This window comes from Rhododendron vialii, chromosome 11a (genome assembly GCF_030253575.1).
Source record: "Rhododendron vialii isolate Sample 1 chromosome 11a, ASM3025357v1".
Taxonomy (NCBI): domain Eukaryota; kingdom Viridiplantae; phylum Streptophyta; class Magnoliopsida; order Ericales; family Ericaceae; genus Rhododendron; species Rhododendron vialii.
This window is the reverse complement of record NC_080567.1, coordinates 5578350-5589822: the sequence shown is the minus strand read 5'-3', so window position 1 is coordinate 5589822 and position 11473 is coordinate 5578350. Positions and strand designations below refer to the sequence as shown.

The following is an 11473-nucleotide window of genomic DNA, read 5'->3' as shown; positions in this document are numbered from 1 at the left end:
TAGAACAAAAATAAAAAAGGACGAGAGAGAAAAGTGGGAAGAGAGAGAAATGGAAGAGAGAGAGAGAGAGAGAGAGAGAGAGAGAGAAGTAGTGGTAAAAGTGGGGTAATGGGGCGGGAACAACAAGAAGGGTAAAATTGCCATTTCCGTGCAGACAGTGAAAGTAATGCTTGACACGTTGAAATTGATTTGACTCTTGCGGCTAAAAGGTTGGAAGGCTGGCTCGTGAACAACACAAACCGGTGCCACATAGCTGTAGTTAGCATTTGCCTTCTTAATTCATAGGATTGAAACATCTAACAAAAAAAATTAGCAACATCCCAAAATCATATGATTTCATGTCCACAATCTACATTCAAACAAAGCACAACTAGGATAAAGAAAAAAAATCTTCAACCATGGAACTATAGATTGTCTATCAAAGCACATGTAACGTCTTATTACTGTACCTTACGGTCCTTACTAGTAACAGTTGAAAAATGAAAAACTATAACTTCCAAAATCATCTTCAATTGAGGGGTTCTTTCTACTAATGAACGTGGGCACCGCTCTCGCGCTTCGAACCTAGAATCTGCACCAACTGCCTCATACATGGTCTTGAAAGTTGAAACCATCCCTTTCCAAGCATCTAGCAAGTTTTTGTTAAAAGAAAAGGCACCATGATAATATAATACAATCTGAATCCAATAGAAAGGAATAAAGCATAGCTTAATAAGCCAAATAAAAGATACAAGCTCCATGTCCATAATTAGTAACATAAGTATCCAACAAAAGAGACTGCAAAATGGAACAACAATGCTCTGATGTAAACAATGACTGATGGAGGAGGAAACATCAAAGGCAGAGGGTAGCCCCATCATATGCATCACTTTTGGTAAAGATTAAGCACAACATCAGCAGAGATTTGGTAATAACAACAGCCGCCTTAGCAGCATTCTCAACACAGAGCCAATCCTAATAAAACCATGTTAAAGTGAAGCCAGTGGAGCACAAACCTAATATAATGAAGCAGCAGCAGAAAATCTTCAAGGGGTAGCATATTTTCCAAAGTAAGAATCAACATAAGCATAAAGAGACAAATCCCTATTCCTGAGCACTACTAAACTTTCATAAAGACTCATCTGTCACATAAGCATATCTCCATTGCTAACAAATTGCAAGAGTAATTAAAAACATTGAACCTAAGATTAAGAACTCGGATGAAAAAGGATAGTACCATTTGTTTTTTTTTACCAGAATTTGTCAACATTCTTTTAATCCACACCTGACCTGCGAATACACAAAAGGAAAGCGCGCATAAGGAAAAAAAACACACGCAAAAGAGTTGCCTTGTGATCCAACTGCTTCAATGCAATGAGTTTAGTTCGTTCTAGATGCAACCATTTTAACTCACTCTAGTCATATCAACCAAAAGTAGTGATCAAGCCACTGCATTAAGGTACCACCTAATTGCAGTAGAATATCTGACCCACAAACCGTACTATTTCCTTTTCAAATAAACTTTGTGCTTTTTAAAAGAGGTAAAACAGCAAGATATGACCAGGGAATAGTGTGTTGATTAACCATTTCCATTATAATCCAATGCTTTTTGTAAAACAGCAAGGCAGATTCTACTAGAAATCAAATCACAAAGAATAACAATTTGTTGATAAAGAAAGCAGGTGGAGTTGTTTCTATTTACAGCCAAACATGATTCTATGTCTGCTTCAACAGAAATTGATTCCTTCCATTGACAAACTAAGAAAAACAGGAAAAAATGAAAACAAAATCATCTTGACAGTGAAGTGGGATCAATACCTCCATCTTTACAAAAAGCTCTTTGGCAGTTGGAGCGGAAAGGATGATGTGTCGAGCACTTGGCTTGATGAAACCTTCTTCAACACCATTGTCAAATAATGCAAACAAGAGTTGTAGTACCCATCTGACATTTAGCAGACCAACCTGCACAAGGATTACACATTTACATAACTAGGGGAAAAAAAAGCACTTGGATTAAAAAAATTTCTGAATGTAGATTGATGGGTCACCGGTTTCTTATGAATTCCAAGTTGCAACCATGTTATCATCTCTAGAACCTCTTCCACAGTTCGATATCCACCTAAATAATTAAAATTCACTAATATAAGTACACCAAATGCATGCAACTATACTTTCTCCGCAAGAGAAAAAAGATGTTGATAAGCACCCAATATTGTGTATATTTGGTGCGCCTAGTCTCGGTTTATGTCAGTTATTTTGTGTTTTTTCGGTTTTTATAGTACTTTTGCACGTAAGGTGTTTCTTACGTGTTTCAGGTAAACCGGCGTAATACATCGCTTTTCGAACCCAACTTTAGCCCATGAGTATGCCCAAGTGTCGGGGGTAGCGTGATACGAGGCCGGCAAGGCTGTGAAGGCATTTGGAGGGCCGTTGGGCAGTCGGGGGATTCTTCGGGTGCCAATGCAAGGCCAAAACCTGGAGGCTGCAGGAAAACGAGGCGGTATCGATACAGGCAAAAATACTGTATCGATACCATAAGGAAACAGGAAGCTCGGAGAAAGACCATTTCAATGTTGTATCGATACAGGAAAAGAAGCTGTATCGATACGGTTACTTTTCTGCAGATCTTTTCTGCTTTTTGGACTTTCCACTTATGGAATGTTTTTCACTTTTGGTACGTTTTCAGATATTTGGCTGAGAGAGGAGGGCCACCTTGTATAAATAGCCTCACCCTCTCTCTTCTTTATCACTCTCACATTCAATACACCTTTAAGTCTTTTTAGCTTTTAGAACTCCATTAAAGCTTTTAAGCTTTTGTGTTACTTCCTTGAAGAACACCTTAAGGTATTAGTCGTTTATTGTTTTCTCGTTTATTAAAGTTGCTTGTGCGGACTAAATCCTCCTTAATATCAAGTTTGTTTTCGTTTTCATCGGTTAAAATTCATGTCTCGTTTTTATGCTTTCTTTTGTGCTTTAGTTATGAGTGAGTAGTCGTTTGGGTAAGTCTCGGGATAATCTTTCCCGAGGACTTAGGTGGTTATTTGGCTCTCAAACCTTCGGGCTTAAAATCATGGTTTTCAAAATCGAACTAACCTAGCCATTTCGGTCTAAACGAGGGGTGTTAACTCCTTGGTATGTCGCTTAGTCAAGCGGTCTTGGCAAGCGGCATATTGCGAGCTCGTGGCCTCCTACGTGTTAGATACATTAAAAAAAATAGGTTAGTTTAATTCCGCTTAATCACATCTTTTGATAAACGTAGTCGTTAAAGTTAAATCTTCTGAGCATGAGCAAGCGGTCGTGACTCTTGCCTGAGTTATAATTGAGAACCGGTAACGGCCTTTGTCAAGGGATAGACGATCCCTAGACTTGCCTCTTTTAAGTTTATAAAGCTCATTTCTAGTCTTTTTCATTATCATTTCCACCGTTTAAAGCAAAACCAAGTTGGTAGTCTTAAACGCCGCAATCCACCCTATAAAACCTACAATCCGATTAAGCTATCTCTGATTCTCTGTGGTACGATCAAGGACTTACCGGTTTATTATACTACCGACGATCTAGCCCTACGCTTGGGGTATTCCAACCTAATATTTGAAGGCGAGGTTCCGGAGCTAAGCATATGTCTAGTTAATTACCCAGAAGATCAATAAAAGCATCAGCTTCTCTAGCCATTTCAGCTTTACACTCATGCAACAAGGGCTACTGAAGCACTTCCATCAGATAGAGAACTAGGACAACAATTAAAAGGTACCCTGGAAAGTATTTTTTTAAGTCATTCTTTCAAAGAGTTAGACCACCCAACAAGCAACTAATAGAAACAATCAAAGTTAAGAATATCACCAAGAATCAAATTAACCTCATATGAGAGTAGCTTCACGACCACCTTTTGATCAAAAAGATAATGTGATCGTAAGAATAACTCAAATTCTCTCTACGAGGAAATAACATCATTTACTTGAGACATACTGACACTGGAAACAAAATTATAGAGATCAGAACATTATTGATACCTTGAGAGGGACAAGAGCTTTAGGAATGACCCTGCACATGTGAGCATTTAAGAGTTGAGTCATATGCTAAAGCATGAACAGTAGACCCTAGTTTAAATCGATGAACAAGTTTGTCGTTTTAAAATATGTAAAATACAAATTGGCTCTAGTTTACCCAAGAACATGGCAACCTCTGTCATAAACTCTCTGGGATATCAAACCCATTAGCCTAACACTTCCTCCACCATACACCAAATCTATTTTCCTTTCGACCTGAAATCACAAGTCACAATTTTTTTCGGTAATGACAAAATTGCAATAAGAACACTCGAATAACAGAAAATCAGGAACCAAACGTAAGCGATAATCATCTCATTAACTGAGGGAAGTAAACCAGCACAAAATATCAAACACCCAAAATAACAGAATCCTCCTATGCTCGTGTTCCAAATCCGAACACAGATAGAACAGTATCAATTGCCATTGTCAATGTCATGAAACCAGTTCAATAAAACAAAACCCACCTCACAACTCCACATTTTGATACCAGAAGAAAAAAAACCCAACAGTCTCACCATCAATAAGTTACATTCTGGACGGGAAAATCCCAGTCCAATAACCACCAATTTTCAAATTCATATTTAAATAACCAAAGCACTATTGTGAGTTAACAAAATAAGATTCAATCAGAGAGTATATGTAGCAAAACAAAGATGAATGAAAATAAGATTCAATCAGAGAGTGTATGTAGCAAAGCAGACAGTAGCCCAAAGAGAGAAAACTTACCACTAAAATTTTTAGGGCAGAACCGGTATACAATTGAAGCTGAATCTGCAATGTTCAATATAGGATGATAAGGAATTTAGGATCTAATCAAAGCCCTAATCTGAGACACACACAAAGCGACTGATTGAGAGAGAGAGAGAGAGAGAGGAACCTTGGTGGTACAGTGCGGTAGTCAACGGCTATCGTTTGCGGTGGTGGTCGACAGTCATCATTCGTGGTGACGGATTCCTAATCAAAGCCCTAATCTGAGACACATACAAACACACAACGACTGAGCGACTGAGAGAGAGAGAGAGAGAGAGAGGAACCTTGGTGGTACAGTGCAGTGGTCGACGATCATCGTTCACGGTGATGGTCGGTGTTTGTGGTGTTGATCGTCGTTGAGAGAACTGTGAAGGAGGTCGGTGGTGGTGGGTGTGGACGATCGAGAGAGTGAGGGAGGAGAGTGTACGAGAAGATGGGGAGGAGAGGGGGCTAGATCTGGAGAGAGAGAGACAGAGGAGAAGAAAAGAAGAGAGGAGGCGTGAGCGAGATGAAGGCATTTGGGGGCTAGGGTTGTTGTGAGGGTGGGCCGTGAGAGAGGGACTGCCGCGTGTATATTACTAGTAACTATTACCGGGATTTTTGGTAAATGCTGGGAAATAAATGCGGGGAAAAGTCTTTTTCCTTGTAGTGATGGCAGAAGAGTTCCATGTAAGCTCCTGTGGAAGGAGACAAAAACTCCAAAAAAATTACCTACCTAACCCAGCTACCTACTCATAAGAAGAAGTTAACTGCACAAACAAGCATGGAATTTAACTGATAACAATGGAGTGTGTCGGTAGGAACTACAGTGGGTACAAAACCAAAATGTAGCATCATTTAAACGAAGTCATTCTAGTAGTTGTATTTAATCAACCCATAGAGCATGTCAGAACTTGGGAACTTTGGTGGGGGTTGGTATTGTTTTCCCCGTAGTCGATTCAAAAGGTATTTTTGGTGGAATGGATGGAAATTTAAAAGAAGAGGTAATGAGAACATTAAGCTGATTTCGTATGCTATGCTTGCTACAATCACAAGGTCTTTTTTTTCACATGATTTGTTTGGAAAGTAAGAAATAAGCTGATTTTTTTGGGGGTGGATACCAATTGGGAGGAACTAGCTACTGCCATCAAACTAAAGTTGGATACCAATTGGGAGGAACTAGCTACTGCCATCAAACTAAAGTTGGATACCAATTGCAAGTCCATAATGAGCGTAGAGAATTTCACCAACAATTAAATGGCAATAAACAACAACAAAAATGTACAACTCAAAGATGGCCAAGTATCATACTCTATCTTTTAAGGGTAATGCTTTACCTGACTTCTACGTTCTCATCTTCCACAAACAAATGTGTAAATTCCCTTTCGCAACAGCGTCCTTCAATTAATATGAGATGTCAATTCTGTTCCCCTCTGCATAATTAGAAAACGAATATCACATATAGTAGTTAGGTACTATAATAAGTCGTTTCATAAACATAATACATTTGCGACATGGAGTATGAAAAAGAAAAGAATGAAACTAATGATCCTGTTTAGAATCAAATATTATACTCATGGCTCAAAATCAAAACCTGGGGTAGTGAGCTGCGATATACTTCACTAACCTGGGATAGTGAACCTAAAAACATAAGCTATTGTCAATTGAGTTCATTCTCCTGACAAAATAAGGTTGAATAAACAATGTGCCAAGGACAAACACTTAACCAGCAGTTTTCAAAGCTCTTTCAATAAACCATGTACTCAACTAGTAAATTAAATAAGAATATATTTTGCTCGGATTCCTCCTTAGATACAGGAATAGGATCATTCAAGTTCAAGAAGTACTGAAGTACATTTAAGTCCCTTTTGAGGGGAAAAAGTTCGAACAAACCCTGCTAAAATTGTTTTGTTATTTGCCTAGTCAACAATATAAAAGAAGGGTACATGATATTGTAAAATGAAAATCTGTAAGAATGAAGCCATCCAGTTGCCTGTACCCATTCAAGTGACAAAAAACTTGATCAAGGAGAACCCAATATTAATGACAGTCTATTGAATGGAACATTGGAACTAGAGCAGAACACTCTCAACGGCTCAAGGTATCAGTTCTTCTCCGTTAAGCACATAATGAAATCCAAGCCATATATACAAATTTATACGAACCAGGAGTTTATCAAGTGACGGAGAAGAGAACAAGGTTTACACTTTGGGCTTAATTTTTGGAAACAATTGAGGGTTTTTGAATTTGGTTTCTTTTCTAGAACAAATCTAGGGTTTTCTGAAATTGGGGGTTATAGATTTTCCCATATATGTATAGCGAGAGAGAGAGAGAGAAGCAACCTGGTTTATCTGTCGCGTGCTGTTGCTACTCGTGGGTTCTCTGAAATTGGGCTTAATTTCTGGAAACTTCTCTCGCTCGCAAATGGCGGAGACCGGTGATGCTTACATCCTCATTTTCCCGTGTCATCACACACACAAACAAACAAGCAGAGGAGAAGGAGGAGAGTGGGCGGAAGGAGCAAGGGGGAGACAAAGTTCTTCAGTGCCAGATCTGAGATTTTTTTTTTCTCCTGTTCCGAACTGAAGATAGAGAGAGATGAATGTGCGTGGGCCAATGTGTGGCTCAGCCTCAACCCTTCGGCGACCAGAAAACTGGTCACCAAATGTGCTCAATGTATTTCACAAGTACTGAAACCACCCCTAATCTTTCCGCTAAAAAATTGGTGAACTTTTAAAAGAGGGGAAAATAAAGTGCAAAATTAAGAGCGGGTGTTTTGATTTTCGTATTTGCGACAGGGCACTCTCCCGTGGCAATTACTTGAACGTTCGCAACGAGACAACATCCCGTCGCTAAAAGCAGCCTTTTGCAATGGGAATAGTCCTGTCACAAATAATGTACTATTGTTTCTTGTAGTGTTGGTTAATCCGGATCTATCGCTATCATACACACAAACTATAATTTCAGTCAATATTTTTTCCCTCAGAAAAAAGGTGAGGTGAAAGTCAATATATAGAGGATTAAAGCTGCTTCGAACAAATACTGCCGTCAACTTCATATCGAAGAACTCTACAATTAATGGTAGTATGAACATATAAATTGCAGTCCAGAAGCAAACTGCAAGTTCAAGAAAGAAGTTAACAGGAATTGACCAAACTCCATAGAAATTCATTCCGCATTAGAAATTTTGAACATAAAAAAGCCAAGGGAGAATGAAAAGCTTCCCCGTCATAAATATTTTATATGTTAGAACATCTATAACTCAAGTTTATGCAGCATCCTATCTTAAAAAGAAAAAACAGTTCCTTTTCAACAAATCCCTTTGATCACGCTTGGATGGGAGTGAGCATTGCAATGAACCATGAGTGTCCCAAGTACTGAATACACATAATCCAAATTCTCATTCATGTTCCTCTTCACCCCACCCCAGGTAGCTAAATTCTTCCGAAAGGAGCAAGTAGATGAATACAAGGTGAAAGTAGCAAAAGCCAACAAAAAAATTAATTAGTAAATCCTACTGATCTGACATTCTAAAGAGAAGGGAAAAAGAAAAAAAAAAAAAAGCCTTACTCGGAAGATGCATCAATAAAAGACCTCATGCAGTACATCATCCTCATCACCATTTGCAATTGCGAACAGCTCCGCGTCCTTCTCTTCATCAGTTGAAAAGTCCCGCCTCTCAAGCTTTGAATGAGCAGCAATAAATATCAACTTCTGTGCCCTATCCATACCTAACCTGGAATGCCCATGGGTACTCGCCCATTTCAAGAAAGACCAATTGCACTTGAACGCACACGAAGTCGCACGAAGGAAGATCAACCGAACTGCAACTTTCCCTAATGACTTAAACTGAGTAAGGTGAGTTTCCCACACAAGCCTACTACTCTGGGGATTAGCAATTCTCATTTTTCCTGTAATGGCGTCCCTCTGCTTCAACTGCACAGCTTGTGCATATACTGGATCAAGCCCTTCGGTTCTCCACTTCATAAGCTCCATAAGAACAATATGAGCCTCTTCCCTTGATACAAGCCGGGTTATGAGCTTGTCCACATCTTTCTCTTGCTCAGGTGTCAAGCATTTGAATGGGGGTAAATACTTCCCACTGGTGTCCCTAACTAGATACAGTGGATCAAGTATGAACGCAGCAGCCCAAGCCGGGTGGTAGTTTTTTTTGAACCGTCTATCGATCACTTTCTCCACATGAGGTTCAGCAACGTGGAATCTAGAACACCAGTCCCTCACTTTAGCCCTCAGCTCATCCCAAAGAGGAATGCATCGCCCTATCAGTGGCCTTTCTTTCTCAATTTCCTGAGACGTTCCCTTGATCAGTTTAACCACCGAGTGGACTGCCTCTAATTCGTTCCAAAAATGAGGATCCCTCAGCATTTCCTCAATCTCTCCAGTGACTTGCTCCTCCACGGACACGATCTTGTACGACTCATCAAGCAAGACTAACTGAAGTGCCCTAGCCGAACTCAATATATCCTCCACCATAGTGTGGATGGATCCAAAGTTGGATTTATCGTGGTCTTTGATAGGTACTCTTAACAACCCAGATTGCCCATACTCCTGCAACTGATACTTATGGAAGGAGTTTCGGAGTAGAGACTTGCTATTGACGAAATTCGCTAGTTTTAGACATCTCTCTGCCACATTGCTGAACAATGGAAGCTCCATACTTAAGTCCTTGATCAAACTATTAACCCCTCGGAACTGACAGGAAAGATTTACCATCCAATGGTGTTGACTCTCTAAACTCCTCAATGCCTTGGCTTTGAACTTGTCTGACACTATACCTACACATTGTTGCACAGCATTTCCACAAATGCCCCTTACCGATTCCCATAAAAGCTCCTCTGCATATTTGGAAGGAACATCCCCACTAGTGAAAACAGCTCTTCGGAACACACTAGTCCCATTGGGAAGATTCGCAGCTAAATTCACCAAATTCTCTGACTTCCACCCATCGGATGAAATTTGAAAGAACATGGCATCTCGGATTCTTGATTCTGACTCTGATTTCGCTTCCTCGTATTTAGCATCTAATCTGGCACCGGCAAATTCTCGTCGCGAAACCGGCGGCAATCCGACGTGGTTTAGGAAAGCTCTGAACTTTGGGTGCTCGAGGCTTGAAAATGAGACCGACCCACACGATTCGTAGACCCAATCGGAAAGATAATCAAGGGATGAATCGATTTGGGTTTTTGTCAAGGTTGGCCCAGGTGATGATTTGGGACTCTTTAACTTCTTCACACTGTCTTCCAACATAGCTAATGCACCCAAGTCTTCTTTCCCACCTGATAACATCAAATGCTGCTGCTGTTGAGTATAATAAGAACACCCACTTCCGCCTCCGCCAGCAGTGGGAGTAACAACAGTAGCAACCGACACCGGCAGCGGGTAAGCAAGCTCTACTGAAAACCGCGACGGATCGACAATACCAAGCGGTGGAAGCTGGAAAGAAGAAGCAGCAGCAGCACCTCGGACGCCGGAAGAAGAGCGCTTTCGGTTACTAGGAGGCGAGGTTAGAGTGGGCATGGAAGAAGAAGACAGGGAAACAGAGGATATGGGCGTTGGGGAAATTGAGGAATTGAAATTGGGGCAAGTCCCTCGCTTGAGATGCTCCGAAGCGGTTCGAGACGGGTTCGAAGCCGAGAAAACGGCGTCGCAGAGAGAGCACTTGAGTTTAACTGATTTAGGTGAGCCGGTATCAGAGTTTTGAACAAGGATAGGCTCCAGGTGCGCCCAATACCAAGCCCCTTTGCCCTTAATCGCTTTGGTCCGTACCATTGCTAACCCTTCGTACCTCTTGTGCACTGCTTTCGTAGCCGCCTCGTCGGCTGATGATAGCTCGACGGATAGGGTTGTGGAATCAGTCGCCGCCATTGTGAGAAAGCCAGCCAGCCGCAAAGAAAATCAAGAGTGTGTCGTACGGCTAAATTGACGTGGAAGTTTTTCGGGGCTTTTCGTTCAGGGGCATGTGTGTCGTTAACTCGAAGGGCTGATGGGGTGTTGGTTTTCCGGCGGATACGGATCTACGTTAAGGCGGGGAGGACTGTCGGCGGATGCCGGAGCTTCCGGCAGGGGTCCATGCCAGGGTGCAGAGATCTGGAGATTTGGAGTGGTGTTATTCTGGTCCAGAGTGGAGGGGTCGTTGTCCGACTTCGCCGAGAACCATATTGAAGTTTGGAGAGAGGATAGAGGATAGAGAGACAGAATACAGTCAAGGAGAGAGAGAGTGTGTGTGTGTTTAGAGAGAGGGGTTTGTGTTAGTTCGATTCTGTGAGCATCATGTAACACATTTGAGGAAAAAGTTTATAATTCAACAATGCCACACAGCGCACAAACACTTGTACACATCACAAAAGAAGTGCACCCCATATATATTGGATGTGTGCAGTGTGTATGTATGTAGTGTGTATGGCGCTCTCACTTCCTTCGTGAGTATGTGTAAAGTATTTTTGTGTGGTTGTAAAATTATTGTTAATAATTTATTTCTTTTTTTTTTATTTTTTGTACTTTTTTTTGAGAATTTCAGAGTGATCTATCGACCTTTTTAGAGTTTGGAGATATTTGATTTTCCAAATTTGCTTTTGGCCTTCTAAAAATAGAGGAGCAAACTTCCTCTTGGAGGACCAAATCCTTAAAAAGAAAGATGGATCCCTCCAAGATTCTTGCAAAAAAATAAAAAAAGTGAAGAAAATAATGAATAAATGATA

General features: G+C 40.7%; 1 protein-coding gene and 1 pseudogene across 5 annotated transcripts; both read right to left on the bottom strand.

The window, feature by feature from the left end:
• Positions 1 to 309: 309 nt before the first annotated feature.
• On the bottom strand, positions 310 to 3708 carry LOC131308217 (cytokinin riboside 5'-monophosphate phosphoribohydrolase LOG8-like; annotated as a pseudogene).
• LOC131308216 (uncharacterized) lies at positions 2080 to 11023 on the bottom strand. 5 transcript variants are annotated; one of them, XR_009194379.1, is made up of 7 exons: positions 8325 to 11023; positions 6092 to 6187; positions 4903 to 4996; positions 4752 to 4796; positions 4141 to 4238; positions 3612 to 4017; positions 2080 to 2098 (listed from the first exon to the last, which is right to left on the bottom strand). XR_009194379.1 is itself a non-coding variant. In XM_058335067.1 (2 exons), the coding sequence occupies exon 1, from the start codon at positions 10638 to 10640 to the stop codon at positions 8337 to 8339; it is 2304 nt and encodes a 767-aa protein (XP_058191050.1). In that variant the 5' UTR covers positions 10641 to 11023; the 3' UTR covers positions 7129 to 8195; positions 8325 to 8336. The 5 variants fall into 5 exon arrangements, 1 of the variants encoding a protein (XP_058191050.1); XR_009194380.1 differs by lacking the exon at positions 4903 to 4996; XR_009194381.1 differs by lacking the exons at positions 4752 to 4796; positions 4903 to 4996.
• Between the last annotated feature and the right edge of the window lie 450 nt (positions 11024 to 11473).